General features: G+C 43.5%; 1 protein-coding gene and 1 pseudogene across 1 annotated transcript; both read right to left on the bottom strand.

Moving 5' to 3' along the window:
* Nucleotides 1-2,754: 2,754 nt before the first annotated feature.
* LOC123191787 (pathogen-related protein-like) lies at nt 2,755-13,266 on the bottom strand (annotated as a pseudogene).
* Nucleotides 13,267-13,885: 619 nt separating this feature from the next.
* On the bottom strand, nt 13,886-15,536 carry LOC123185723 (ethylene-responsive transcription factor ERF053). The gene is made up of 2 exons (XM_044597554.1): nt 15,455-15,536; nt 13,886-15,257 (listed from the first exon to the last, which is right to left on the bottom strand). The coding sequence occupies exons 1-2, from the start codon at nt 15,534-15,536 to the stop codon at nt 14,164-14,166; spliced, it is 1,176 nt and encodes a 391-aa protein (XP_044453489.1). The 3' UTR covers nt 13,886-14,163.
* Nucleotides 15,537-16,101: the final 565 nt, after the last annotated feature.

Genomic DNA, 16,101 nt, shown 5'->3' with positions numbered 1-16,101 from the left:
AAAACAATGGTAGATTGTATAGGTGCACTAGTTTGGCGAGGAGATGGTGATACAAGTGCAATATGGATGGTAGATAAAGGTTTTTGCAATTTGAAAATATAAAACAGCAAGGTAACTAATGGTAAAAGTGAGCGTAAACGGCATTGCAATGCTAGGAAACAAGGCCTAGGGTTCATACTTTCACTAGTGCAAGTTCTCTCAACAATAATAACACAATTGGATCACATAACTATCCCTCAACATGCAACAAAGAGTCACTCCAAAGTCACTAAGAGCGGAGAACAAACGAAGAGATTATGGTAGGGTACGAAACAACCTCAAAGTTATTCTTTCCAATCAATCCGTTGGGCTATTCCTATAAGTGTCACAAACAACCCTAGAGTTCGTACTAGAATAACACCTTAAGACACAAATCAACCAAAACCCTAATGTCACCTAGATACTCCAATGTCACCTCAAGTATCCGTGGGTATGATTATACGATATGCATCACACAATCTCAAATTCATCTATTCAACCAACACATAGAACCTCAAAGAGTGCCCCAAAGATTCTACCGGAGAGTCAAGACGAAAACGTGTGGCAACCCCTATGCATAGATTCCCAAGGTCATGGAACTCGCAAGTTGATCACCAAAACATACATCAAGTGGATCAATAGAATATCCGATTGTCACCATGGGTATCCCACACAAGACATACATCAAGTGTTCTCAAATCCTTAAAGACTCAATCTGATAAGATAACTTCAAAGGGAAAACTCAATCCATTACAAGAGAGTAGAGGGGGAGAAACATCATAAGATCCAACTAAGTAAAGCTCGCGATACATCAAAATCGTATCACTTCAAGAACACGATAGAGAGAGATCAAACACATAGCTACTGGTACATACCCTCAGCCCCGAGGGAGAACTACTCCCTCCTCGTCATGGAGAGCACCGAGATGATGAAGATGGCCACCGGAGAGGGATTGCCCTCCTCCGTCAGGATGCCGGAACGGGTCTAGATTGGTTTTTGATGGGTACGGAGGCTTCCACTACTAGAAAAAAGGCTACTAGCAGCGCAGGTACCCACGCTACTAGTATCATGCTACAGCTAATAGTTAGTAATAGCGTGGGTTGAACCCGCGCTATTACTAACAAAGTTAGTAGTAGCGCGTTTCCACCCACGCTACTACTATTATGAACCCATGCTACTACTAATGAAATAGTAGTAGCGCGTCTATAATACCAACGCCACTTCTAACGAATTAGGAATTAAAAAAAATCGACAAATTCCATTTTATGCATACAGTTCAAGAAAACACAATAGTGATGGAAATGTCGTTATTCCTGATTATACTATTACACTGTTGTCGTATCTACTATCATACAGTTCCTCATTCTAACATCCATGGACCACACCTGTTGCATCCAAATGGAAGAAACAAATAAAATCATCACCATATATATACATCCACCATACACTACAGGGATGACATAAGATGGCAGATTAGAAGAAGCAAGCATCATACATACACCGCCGCCTTCTTCGGCATGCTCTTGGCTCTGATGGGGCCTGCCTTCCAGTTGGCCTGGTGCTTGCCAAAGTTGCTCGCTCATCACTGCACCAACCAAACAGAGAACAAAGCTCAATTTCCAACAAACAGAGAAGGAACCGATCTGCATCAGTGATTCTTGCAAATGAATCTGCATGTCTCATTTTGACATGCCAAACAATGAATGATGCAGATTCATTTGTCTGTGCGTACAAGTGCAAAGTCAAGTTTGCTGAGTTACTAGTGTCACCTACTATCTATGTTTTCAAAACAGGCATGTTGATATCCATAAAGAAGGTGTGCTGTAGTACCTACAGTGGGCTCTCCCCAGGATGGATTGGATTCTTAATAGGAACAGTATTAGGAACTAGCTCACAGCTGAGAGATAGAGAGAGAGAGATTGAACTTTTGCGGGGAGTCATGGTGGTAGGAGTAGATGACCGAACCGTCGAGGCTGATGTTGATGCCCCCCACGGAGCGCTACTGCTGCATCCAAATCGAACAAAAAAATTATACACTGTCGGTGATGATCCAACTTTAGGAAGTAAGGCACATGATACACCTACAGCAGTAAAATTAACCGACTGAATCAAGTCAAGTTGTGTGTGTTGTTTCTACTGTGTCCAACTCCAAGTCTACATTAGGAACTGATCAGGATTGGTGATGCTTAGAAATGGATGAATCTGCACGTCTCACTTTTGGCATGCCAAACAAAGAGTGATGCATATATTCATTCGTCTGAACGTACGAGTGCAAAGTCAAGTCTGCTGCAATTACTAGTGGCTCTCCCTAATCAGAATGGATTGGGTTCCTATGCCTAATCAGCTTGGCATTTCCGCAAGTGTCAAATTTTCCTACTGTCTCCAATCACAGGAAAATATCAAACTTTTCTCCTCTCATCTCGTCTCTGAAGAAAGGTTCAGTTTTATTGACTTGTCCTCTCTAATGTTTCTGTAGCAAGCAAATTTGATGACCCATGAGCGAAGCGAAAGGAAGAGGGGAGTGAGTACCTTGGCTCGACGACTGTGCGACGGAGCTGCATCTCCATGGCCTCCGGTGCCGGTGCCGATGCCGTGGTTGTGGGGGTGGATCCAGAGCTCGCTTGCTTGGACAGGGAGCAGAGGAAGGGCGGCGTCCTCCCGAGAGAGAGAGAGAGAGAGAGAGCCTGAAGACAATACTAGCTAGTGACAAGCATGTTTCATCGATTCTATCGCGCTTCAGTCTCCTCTCATCACAGGGCAACTTGAAGCCGACGCAGCAGAAGCAGAAGTAGCAGGCGCAGACAAGAAGTTTGCGAGGAAGTTGCCACGCTCGTAGAAGAACTCTGCCTTCTCCACCTTGGTGTCTTCATCGACCTATATATCATCACAGGGTTGCAGGTCACTTATCTTTGAACAAAACCAATAATACACCATTAATTACTGTCAAATGAACTTACGTGGAAGACACGGACGTCGAAGAACTCAACGCGGTGGCCGTGCGGAGGGTGGCCCTTGAACGGGCCCTCCATGTAGCCCTAGCCGGAACTTGAAGACACCCATGGGCGGGCCGCTGTACACGTCCAGCACCTCGATGGCGAAGCCCCAGGGGAACACCGTGAGGAACGTGGTCGTGGCCGACTACAGCGACTCCGCGTCCGGGTCATAGATGCGGTGCTCCGGCGGCAGCGTGGTCGCTAGGAACGCGTTGTAGCCGCCCATGGCCATCACCCCCTCACTCCTGGTCTCCCTCCTCACCTGCTGGGTCGCGCCATGGCCGGTGTTGGCTCAGGCCGCAGAAGGGCGGATCTGGGCGCCTGGTCTCCCTCCTCTGCTGCTCCATGGGGGACGGGGGAGGCGAGGTCGCGGAAGAAGGGCGACTGGCGCGCCCTGCAGCCGCGGGAGGAGGGGACACGGCTCCTCTGCCGTGTGCTAGGTGACGTTGGGCCGCTGACATGTGGGCCAGGTTTCCCACAGGCCCACATGTCAGTGGTAGAACGGCAGGCTGCCGAACGGTAGAGGATCCTCGTGCGGGAGGAGGGGATCTAGATCGGAGGTGGATTTTTTTAAGACGGGGGTGGGTGGAGTGGGACGACGGTTGGTGGGGTGGGATGGATCGGGCCGGGGTGGACACGCTTAGTAGTAGCGTGGGGTCTTACTTTAAAAAAAAGTAGCGTGGGGTCTTACATGCGCTACTACTACTTATTTAGTAGTAGCGCCGGTTTTATACCCCTCGCTACTACTATGGCCTATCCCGGAGACATTGTTGGAGACCATTTAGTAGCAGCGCGGGTTTATACCCCTCGCTACTACTATCAATTTATTAATAGCGTGGTTTTTATACCCCTCGCTACTACTAATTAGCAGTAGCGCCCATTTTTAAACCTCGCTACTGATAAACTTCTATGTATAAGGTTTTCCCTAGTAGTGTTCTGGCAGCGGAACTCCCGATCTATTGTGCTTCCCGAAGTTTTTAGGGTATATGGGTATATATGGGAGGAAGAAGTACGTCGGTGGACCTTCGGGCTGTCCACGAGGTAGGGGGCGTGCCCAGGGTGGTGGGCGCGCCCCCACCCTCGTGGGCAGCCCGGGACTCTCCTGGTCCAACTCTGATACTCCATGGGCTTCTTCTGGTCCAAAAATAAGTTCCATGAAGTTTCAGGTCAATTGGATTCCGTTTGATTTTCCTTTTCTGCGATACTCTAAAACAAGGAAAAAACAGAAACTGGCATTGGGCTCTAGGTTAATAGGTTAGTCCAAAAAATCATATAAAATAACATATAAATGCATATAAAACATCCAAGGTCGATAATATAATAGCATGGAACAATAAAAAATTATAGATACGTTGGAGACGTATCAGCATCCCCAAGCTTAATTCCTGCTCGTCTTCGAGTAGGTAAATGATAAAAACAGAATTTTTGACGTGGAATGCTACCTAACATATTTCTCTATGTAATTCTTTATTGTGGCAAGAATATTCAGACCCATAAGATTCAAGACAAAAATTTAATATTGACATAAAAATAATAATACTTCAAGCATACTAACCAAGTAATCATGTCTTCTAAAAATAACATGGTCAAAGAAAGTTATCCCTACAAAATCATATAGTCTGGCTATGCTCCATCTTCACCACACAACGTATTCAAATCATGCACAACCCCGATGACAAGCCAAGCAATTGTTTCATACTTTTGATGTTCTTAAAAGTTTTTCAATCTTCACGCAATATATGAGCGTGAGCCATGAATATAACACTATAGGTGGAATAGAAGGGTGGTTGTGGAGAAGACAAAAAGGGAGAAGATGGTCTCACATCAACTAGGCGTATCAATGGGCTATGGAGATGTCCATTAATAGATATCAATGTGAGTGAGTAGGGATTGCCATGCAACGGATGCATTAGAGCTATAAGTGTATGAAAGCTCAACAAAAGAAACTAAGTGGGTGTGCATCCAACTTGCTTGCTCACGAAGACCTAGGGCATTTTGAGGAAGCCCATAATTGGAATATACAAGCCAAGTTCTATAATGAAAGATTCCCACTAGTATATGAAAGTGACAACATAGGAGACTCTCTATCATGAAGATCATGGTGCTACTTTGAAGCACAAGTGTGGTAAAAGAATAGTAGCATTACCCCTTCTCTCTTTTTCTCTCATTTTTTTATTTTTTTATTTGGGCCTTTTCTCTTTTTATGGCCTCTTTTTTCTCTTTTTTTATTTTTCGTCCGGAGTCTCATCCCGACTTGCGGGGGAATCATAGTCTCCATCATCCTTTCCTCATTGGGACAATGCTCTAATAATGATGATCATCACACTTTTATTTACTTAGAACAAGATATGACTCTATATGAATGCCTCCGGCGGTGTACATGTATGAAAGAATTATGAACGGTGGCTTTGCCACAAATACGATGTCAACTACATGATCATGGAAAGCAATATGAAAATGATGAAGCATGTCATAATAACGGAACGGTGGAAAGTTGCATGACAATATATCTCGGAATGGCTATGGAAATGCCATGATAGGTAGGTATGGTGGCTGTTTTGAGGAAGATATATGGTGGGTTTATTGTACCGGCGAAAGTTGCGCGGTACTAGAGAGGCTAGCAATGATGGAAGGGTGAGAGTGCATATAATCCATGGACTCAACATTAGTCATAAAGAACTCACATACTTATTGCAAAAATATATTAGTTATTGAAACAAAGTACTAAGTGCATGCTCCTATGGGGATAGATTGGTAGGAAAAGACCATCGCTCGTCCCCGACCGCCACTCATAAGGAAGACAATCAATAAATAAATCATGCTCCAACTTCATCGCATAACGGTTCACCATACGTGCATGCTATGGGAATCACAAACTTTAACACAAGTATCTCTCGAATCCACAACTACTCAACTAGCATGACTCTAATATCACCATCTCCATATCTCAAAACAATCATCAAGTATCAAACTTCTCATAGTATTCAATGCACTTTATATGAAAGTTTTTATTATATCCCTCTTGTATGCCCATCATATTAGGACTAAATTCATAATCAAAGCAAATTACCATGCTGTTTAGGACTCTCAAAATAATATAAGTGAAGCACTAGAGCAACAACAAACTACTCCGAAAGATATAAGTGAAGATTAATGAGTAGTCGAATAATTATGCAACTATGTGAAGACTCTCTAACATATAATAATTTCAGATCTTGGTATTTTATTCAAACAGCAAGCAAAACTAAATAAAATAAAATGACGCTCCAAGCAAAACACATATCATGTGGTAAATAAAAATATAGCTCCAAGTAAAGTTACCGATGAACGAAGACGAAAGAGGGGATGCCTTCCGGGGCATCCCCAAGCTTAGGCTCTTGGTTGTCCTTGAATATTTCCTTGGGGTGCCTTAGGAATCCCCAAGCTTAGGCTCTTGCCACTCCTTATTCCATAATCCATCGAATCTTTACCCAAAACTTGAAAACTTCATAACACAAAACTTAACAGAAAACTCGTAAGCTCCGTTAGCGAAAGAAAACAAAACACCACTTCGAGGTACTGTAATGAACTCATTCTTTATTTATATTTGTGTTAAACCTACTGTACTCCAACTTCTCTATGGTTTATAAACTTTTACTAGCCATAGATTCATCAAAATAAGTAAACAACACATGAAAAACAGAATCTGTCAAAAACAGAACAGTCTGTAGTAATCTGTAACTAACGCAAACTTATGGAACCCCAAAAATTATAAAATAAATTTTTGGACCTGAGTAATTTTTCTATTGATCATATGCAAAAATAATTAACTAAATAGCACTCTCCAATAAAAAATGGCAGCAATTCTCGTGAGCGCTAAATTTTCTGTTTTTTACAGCATGATCGCAAACACTTTCCCCAAGTCTTCCCAAAGGTTCTACTTGGCACAAACACTAATTAAAACATAAAACTACATCTAAACAGAGGCTAGATGAATTATTTATTACTAAACAGGAACAAAAAGCAAGGAACCAAAATAAAGTTGGGTTGCCTCCCAACAAGCGCTATCGTTTAACGCCCCTAGCTAGGCATGATGATTTCAATGACGCTCACATAAAGGATAAGAATTGATACATAAAGAGAGCATCATGAAGAATATGACTAAAACATTTAAGTCTAACCCACTTCCTATGCATAGGGATTTTGTGAGCAAACAACTTATGGAAACAAGAATCAACTTGCATAGGAAGGTAAAACAAGCATAACTTCAAAACTTTAAGCACATAGAGAGGAAACTTGATATTATTGCAATTCCTACAAGCATATATTCCTCCCTCATAATAATTTCAGTAGCATCATGAATGAATTCAACAATATAACCAGCACCTAAAGCATTCTTTTCATGATCTACAAGCATAGAATTTTTATTACTCTCCACATATGCAAAATTCTTCTCATTCGGAATAGTGGGAGTATCATAAGAGACTCGAATACTATAAATTGTTTCCACATTAAAAAAGTAATGTTTAGAAAAGGGGTAATCATAATCATGACAAGTTTTATAAATATAATCACTACTTTTTATAGCATAAGTATCATCACAATAATCATCATAGGTAGGAGGCATGCTATCATCATTATAAATTTGCATATCAAAACTTGGGAGACTAAAAATATCAGCTTCATTAAACGTAGCATCCCCAAGCTTGGGACAAACATTAATTGCAGCAAATATATTCTCAAAAACATCATCTTCATCAAACATAGCATCCCCAAGCTTGGACTTTTTCATATCATAAGCATAATCACTCTCATCATTAATAGTATGGATAGCACCAATAGTATAGCAATTATCATATTCTTCCAAGCAAGTGCCAAAAAGATTTTCAATATCATAAGAAGTATCATTATATTCCACAATTATATTTTCATGAGGCACAATAGTAATAGGAGCAGCATTATTTGGGAGATATCTTTTTACCTCTCTTCCTTTTTCTTTTCTTCTTCTTCCACCACATCATGTGTGGGTTCAATCCTCTTTTTGAAACTCCTTATTAATGAGATTGGTTGAATAGGAGGCTCCTCCTCGTTACCTGATTCATCATAAGAAATAATAGGAGGGTATTGGGAAGTCTCTTCCCTTTCATTAGTATTCTCTTCATCTTCTATTTCTTTTCTTTTCTTTATGTAGTTGGCAATATAAGGATTTTCAATACAATTCACCGCACAATACATATAAATTTACTCTAGATCAAAGCCAAGAAGTTTATCACGGGCAAATACTGGAAGATAGTTAGTTATACGTTTCATTTCTTCGTAACCCGTAAGCAAACTAAGTTCATTATGATGTGCAAGAGAAATCAAGTCATCACAATTTTTGGAAACGATTAGATCATGAAACAATTTGCATCGGATGGTTAAATGACCACGTTCATTGCAAAGATCACAAGTATGGCCTAGAAAATTTAAATTTTCAGCACAAACATCTAGCCTTTCTTGCAACAATTTAGTTTCTAAGTACTTATGCCTCTTGCAAAATCTATCTTCCCTAATTGGTGTGTACTTGCAAACCCAATGCACTCCACAAAAATTGACATGTTTATAGGAGACATTTTCATCATAACTAGTGCAATCATCATTAGTACTATGGATATTCAAGGAGTTCATACTAACAACATTGCAATCATACTCATCATTCAAAGATTTAGTGCCAAACATTTTAATGCATTCTTCTTCTAACACTTTGGCACAATTTTCCTTTCCATCATACTCACGAAAGATATTAAAAAGATGAAGCGTATGAGGTAAACTCAATTCCATTTTTTATAGTTTTCTTTTATAAACTAAACTAGTGATAAAACAAGAAACTAAAAGTCTCGATTGCAAGATCTAAAGATATACCTTCAAGCGCTAACCTCCCCGGCAACGGCGCCAGAAAAGAGCTTGATGTCTACTACACAACCTTCTTCTTGTAGACGTTGTTGGGCCTCCAAGTGCGGAGGTTTGTAGGACGGTAGAAAATTTCCCTCAAGTGGATGACCTAAGGTTTATCAATCCGTAGGAGGCATAGGATGAAGATGGTCTCTCTCAAGCAACCCTTCAACCAAATAACAAAGAGTCTCTTGTGTCCCCAACACACCCAATACAATGGTAGATTGTATAGGTGCACTAGTTCGGCGAAGAGATGATGATACAAGTGCAATATGGATGGTAGATAAAGGTTTTTGCAATTTGAAAATATAAAAACAGCAAGGTAACTAATGGTAAAAGTGAGCGTAAACGGTATTGCAATGCTAGGAAACAAGGCCTAGGGTTCATACTTTCACTAGTGCAAGTTCTCTCAACAATAATAACATAATTGGATCACATAACTATCCCTCAACATGCAACAAAGAGTCACTCCAAAGTCACTAATAGCGGAGAACAAACGAAGAGATTATGGTAGGGTACGGAACCACCTCAAAGTTATTCTTTCCAATCAATCCGTTGGGCTATTCCTATAAGTGTCACAAACAGCCCTAGAGTTCGTACTAGAATAACACCTTAAGACACAAATCAACCAAAACCCTAATGTCACCTAGATACTCCAATGTCACCTCAAGTATCCGTGGGTATGATTATACGATATGCATCACACAATCTCAAATTCATCTATTCCACCAACACATAGAAGCTCAAAGAGTGCCCCAAAGATTCAACCGGAGAGTCAAGACAAAAACGTGTGCCAACCCCTATGCATAGATTCCCAAGGTCACGGAACCCGCAAGTTGATCACCAAATCATACATCAAGTGGATCAATAGAATACCCCATTGTCACCACGGGTATCCCATGCAAGACATACATCAAGTGTTCTCAAATCCTTAAAGACTCAATCCATAAGATAACTTCAAAGGGAAAACTCAACCCATTACAAGAGAGTAGAGGGGGAGAGACATCATAAGATCCAACTATAATAGTAAAGCTCGCGATACATCAAGGTCGTATCACCTCAAGAACACGAGATAGAGAGAGATCAAACACATAGCTACTAGTACATACCCTCAGCCCCGAGGAAGAACTACTCCCTCCTCGTCATGGAGAGCACCGGGATGATGAAGATGGACACCGGAGAGGGATTGCCCCCTCCGGCAGGGTGCCGGAATGGGTCTAGATTGGTTTTCGGTGGCTACGGAGGCTTCTGGCGGCGGGACTCCCGATATATTGTGCTTCCCGAAGTTTTTAGGGTATATGGGTATATATGGGAGGAATAAGTACATCGGTGGACCTCCAGGCTGCCCACGAGGTAGGGGGGCGTGCCCAGGGGGGTGGGCGCGCCCCCACCCTCGTGGGCAGGCCGGGACTCTCCTGGTCCAACTCCGATACTCCGGGGGCTTCTTCTGGTCCAAAAAATAAGTTCCGTAAAGTTTCAGGTGAATTGGACTCCATTTGATTTTTCTTTTCTGCGATACTCTAAAACAAGGGAAAAACAGAAACTGGCACTAGGTTCTAGGTTAATAGGTTAGTCCCAAAAATCATATAAAATAGCATATAAATGCATATAAAACATCCAAGGTTGATAATATAATAGCATGGAACAATCAAAAATTATAGATACGTTGGAGACGTATCAGATGCCGCCACACGGTTGGCTGCTTTAAACGATAGTTTGTGGTGTTTTCTCGAGGCCACAACCGGTGCCTTATAGTGAATTGTCCATTGTAATGTTAATATGCAATCTGATCTTCTAAAATTTGATGTTCAGTTAACAGTTTGGTTCAACAATTGATATATTTCCTAGTACTTTTTAAGCATGATTGGTCTGGTTAACCAACGTCCGATCTTCTAGTATACATTCTATTCTACAATGTGGTGTCCAGTTAACTATTTGATTCATTTGTTCTGGTGTCCAGTTAAGTGTTTGGTTCAATTCTGCAATGTGATGTTCATTTGTTATGGGTACAATTTTGTATTGTTATGCATGTGAGAAATAAATCGAATTTGGTCGTACTAAATACATGAGAAACATATACAATTTCTATATTTCCAAGTTGTTTAGCATGATTGATTTAGTTGACTGACTTTTCCATGCAACTCGAATTAATCTACTGGATCTGCAATTTGTTTATTTTCCATTAATATATTCTACTGATAGTATGCCAATTCTCACTTAACCCGATCAATATCTACCTCATATGTGTTGCAGGGAAACAATGCGAGGCGCTGAGGTTTACCATCCAGGTTTGCACTTGCATGGTCCTTTGGCTAATACCACATTACTATATGCAATTGGAGGAACCATTCTAATATTTAGTTTTTTTAACAATTTGATCTTGCACATGCAGGTCCTGCTGTCAGAGGTTTAGACACACTGTTCGATCCATTTTGCATATGGGGAAATGAGATGTCCATGAATTTTAGTCAAGTCAAGAAACTCATAAAGATTGTTAGGATAAAAAAAACTAGCGACCAATAACAACAAGGTCTTTGTTTGCACAATGACGAAGACATCCGTCAGCTATAGGATGGTAATAACTCTTTTACCTTGTTTTTTTCCTTTGCGCCATTTCAAAATTTAGAACAGATATTTATGCATATTTTTGTTTTTAGTCCTTTCCACAACAGTTCACCGATAATTACCTCTCAGACTACCTGCATGGTCAAGAGGCGAGGAAGGTATTCATTCAACATCCATGGTACAATATTAAAGTATTCCTCAAGAGGACGAAGGTTGGGCGGGCAATTATCCACAACCACTGGCCTAAAGTTGCAAGGATATTCAACATCACTAAAAGCTCAATATTCGCCTTCCATTTCAGCAGTTTTTCAGATTAGATTCATTTGTCTATTTACCGTGTATGATGCTACTTTTCAAAGGTTTTAGATGTTGCATGTGAAACTTTGTGCTTTGTGTAATGGCGTAGCTAGCTATATGCCTATACGGTGTAACCGAGTGCTGAAACTATCTTATCTGATGTTGTATTCTGATGTAATTCAATTATGAAATCCTGGTTACCGTAATATGGATATGAAATATATGGTGTGTTTGATATGAATTCAATTTGGTTACTAAATGGGTTACCATTAATTGGCCAATTAGCCGGCTTATTGGGCTTTTCTATTGCAAACGGTTTCTCAGAAAACACCGTGGGCGATGAACTCAAACAACCCACACAGTTTTTATAAAGTAGGTGTGTTGGATCAATGAACAATCACACACGACTTCCTCCCGAAAAATGTTTGTGTTAGGCCACCTTGCACAAACGTTTCCACAAAAAACTATGTGTGATGTACATACAAATGGAAACATTTTTTTGGATTCACTACGTGGGATGTACATAGGAACGGAAATGATTGGGCCTGTATAATTATCTGCGATGGCTCGCTCAATCACGCACGAGCTCTTTTTGCCCCGTGTGTGTGACTGGAGGACCTATCACCGACGGTTTCTGGGTCGTGTAGGAAAGACCCCCCCCCCCTATTGCACACATAGGCAAGGCGATGGTTTAAAACTCCATCGCGGAAAGGGGGTAAAAACCGTTTGTATAGGGTGTCTCTGCACCAGTGGTAATGTTTGGTGACCATGTATCAACAATCCGGTATCCGGGTGTACAACATTCTCATTGGCTAAGGCCGCAAGTAAACGTTCACACATTATGAGAAAGTACCGACAAAATATTGACGACATGATATCGTAGTGTTTTGTAAGTGGGTCTATCCAACACCATTGTTACTGTAACAATGTGTTATCATTATTGCTGGTATCCATTTTACATTAACAATGCCCATTATTAGAGCCCATTATTAGAAAAGAAGACCATCAATAATACATGAGCTAGTGGAGTGAGGCTTGACTAGGGATCTCTTTGATGTTTATTATTTCATACATGTGATTAGGTTTTCCTCCAAATCTCATATTAAGTAACTAATGCAATTCTAGCATAGAGTATGAACTTAATCACGAACAATGACATAAAATAATAATAACTTTATTATTGCTTTTAGGGCATATTTCCAACATCCATAATGGTATCCGCCTTGATTTGGATGCCATCTTGATCATGCCTTGTATCCTTGATATACAACGGCAACCCTAGGGCTGAGATTCAGGTTTTGTCTGGATAAATTCCAACTAATGCTACTCTTAGTTGTAGGCATGACTGTTGTGAGACCTACCATAATGCGCATCTTCGAAAACCCAATCTATCTAGCACTTCATACATATCTGCAATTTTAGACTATCTTTTATTGTCCTTCAATTGCATGCAGGAATGGACCTTCGTGGTCGGGTTCGCCATGGTTCCGACACCGTCAATAACCCTCTTGAGTTCGAATAACTATTGCTAAAACCCAAAATTTGTCACGTGTTTGCAGAAGGGTTATTGACGGTGTCACCAAAAGATGAGGACACCTCGATACTTATCACTAGCCCTAGTAGGGATTCGATGAAGTGGGCTATAAAACAGTGATAGGGACATAGGAAATAGGCAAATGATGGATCAGGCCAGAAGTAGCACAATCGACTTGAGAATTTAGTCTTTTTAAAAGTCATTTGCATGATTCAATTACAAACCAGTTGTTTTAAGGTAATTTTTGATTTGTTAATAAGTCTAATAACATATCCTGCCATTGTACCAGGTTCAGAACTCTAATCAAACACAAAGGGCCTGATACTGACCCCGAAAGCCAAGAAAATGTACCCAAGGTTGAAAATGAACAAGCAACTTACAAGTAGCATAGCTGAACAATTAATAGCTGGAATGTTTCAAAGCAAAGTACAATGATAAATAGAACATGCATACTAGATACCAAATCATATGAGCCATCACATAGATGTATGAAACGATTAGGTTTGCAGCAAACATACTTTGAAGACTACAACAAATATCTAAGACATTCAACATGTGCTAAAATGTGTAAATGGAGGAGAGATTGATTGGTCACCCCATACGTCAAGCTGGCCAAAAAATTGCAGCCAAGGTACAGGATTCCCTTGTGGTTTCCAGAAGAAAAGTGTAGTATTGGGAAATAAATGTGTGGCCAGATGGCTTCCGAAACGATGCTGTGATGTGTAAGTGCGTGATGCCGCAGAAGTTGTCTTAAAAACTGCAACCTGCGTGCATCTCTGTCCTAATCCTACTCGAGATCGATCACCAAGGTGTTCAAACTTTGAATGAGTATGCATGCTTAGACCTTCACATGAAGTTTGGAGTCTGGTGTGTTTCTGGAGGAGGAACTGAAGAAGAGGTTACCGGGACGTCATCGCATGTTGTGTCCGACGTCCCTGCTGCTGCCGTCGCCGGTGGTGTTTCTTGTGCGCCAGGATGCGACATGCCGGCATCCTCACCGGAGAAGCGGGGGTGGTGAATGAAGAGGCTGCGAGCACTGTCGTCCATGTCGTAGTCCCAGAAGGAGCTGCCAGGGCCCCATGCGTTGAACCATGACTCGTCGGCCTGAGCCCACATGCCGCCGGACGGCGCCGACGAGTGAAACATTTCGGCCGAGTAGGGCGTAGCCGCGTCGCGGGAGCCGCCATCCTGGGGAATACTCGTTGGGGGTGGATGCTGTGCTCGGTTTTCAAGCGTGGACCATTCTGCGTGCTGCTGTTCCCGCTGCCGCGGAGCTTGCTGCGTGTTGGCCGGCGCCTCGTCAGAAGTTTGCGGAGGCGACGACGATGACGACGAGCAGGAAGCGGTGCCGGCGGCGGCCGAGGGGGCAGCGGAGCTGGTGGCGCTGGTGCGGCCGCTCCCTCCTGCGCGGCCCTTCCCGAGGAACCGATCGGGGAAGTTGAGCCGCGCGTTCTCGCCACGGAGCTTGAAGGCCTCGCGGTCGTACGCCATGGCGGCATCCTCTGCGGTGTCGAAGGTGCCGAGCCACAGCCGCGTGCGATTCCGTGGCAGGCGGATCTCCGCCACCCACTTACCCCAGTGCCGCTGCCGCACGCCGCGGTACAGTTTCTGCGGCGGGGGCGGCGCCCGCAGCAGCTGCTGGTACAGCGAAGGCGGCATGCCGGCCAGGCCGCCGCGGGGGCTCAGGTTCAGCGCCTCGCTCCAGTACCGCAGCAGATGCTGCTGCTGCTGCGTGCTCTCGGCTGGCATGAAGAACGACTGGGTCGCGCAGGGAGGCGACCCGCCGAAGGAGATCATCTGCTGGTGCCGCAAAGGCTGCTGCGGCGGCGGCGACGCTGGTTGGGACATACTGGAGTACTGCCGGAGAAGCTGCGGGCTCTCGCGCGCCGTCGTCGCCGAGGGCTCATACGCGAAGGGGAAGATGTGCCGCGCGGAAGGCGCGACGGCGTCGGAGGCGGGGAAAGACCGAGGAGAGGCCGGGGCCGACGACGAGGAAGTGGAGAGCGACGAGCCGACGACGTGGTCCGGTGGAGGCGGTCGGGGCTCCTCCCGATCTTCCTGAGCGGGCGCAGCAATGCCGCGGACGCGTCCTCGAAGACCGGCGCCAGCTGCTGCTGCCGCCGCGCCTGTATCGGCGTCACCCCCTTCCCCTTCCACCTCCTGCCAGTCCCGCGACCGCCTCCGCTTCCACTCTCGCCGCTCGCGCTCGACGCGTCCATGCGCGCGGAGAAGACTTCGCGGCGCTAGGAAAATGATCGTTTGGCGTAGCCGCGGGGGAGCGAGAGTCAGAGAGCTAACGAGCGTGCGCGTGGTGGGGTTTTGGTTCTGATTCCGAGACGAGTGCGACCGGAACGACGATTATAAGGGTAGGGAAAAGTGAAGTGTTTGCTTCGTTGCGATGGGATCATGGTGCGGCACGGCGCGCCAGGGGCAAAAGATCGTGGTCGGTGGTTTGGGGCCCCACGAGCATGGACTCACCAAGGTAACTCCACTCCATGTTCAAAAAATCGGAAATTATATCTGGTTGCCGTTCGCTCGCATTTCGGACGTTTTTCTGTGTAGTTTTAGTTGTGTCGGGGGTAACCGTTTCTTCATAGCGGCATGGCATTTTCTGGTAGGATGACAGTTTTGAGGTTTCATCTGTGAAAATATCATCTTGTTCTGAAGAAATAATAACCCCACACACAATGCCACCCTTCCTGGCGAAGGTTCACCAGCTAAGGGGGGCCTTAAAAAAGGCAACTCCATTCCCGTGTAGAGCAAAGCTCAACTTGACCTGCTCCT

Source organism: Triticum aestivum, chromosome 2A, assembly GCF_018294505.1.
Source record: "Triticum aestivum cultivar Chinese Spring chromosome 2A, IWGSC CS RefSeq v2.1, whole genome shotgun sequence".
In the NCBI taxonomy this organism is placed as follows: Eukaryota; Viridiplantae; Streptophyta; class Magnoliopsida; order Poales; family Poaceae; genus Triticum; species Triticum aestivum.
This window is presented reverse-complemented; position numbering and strand designations above follow the sequence as displayed.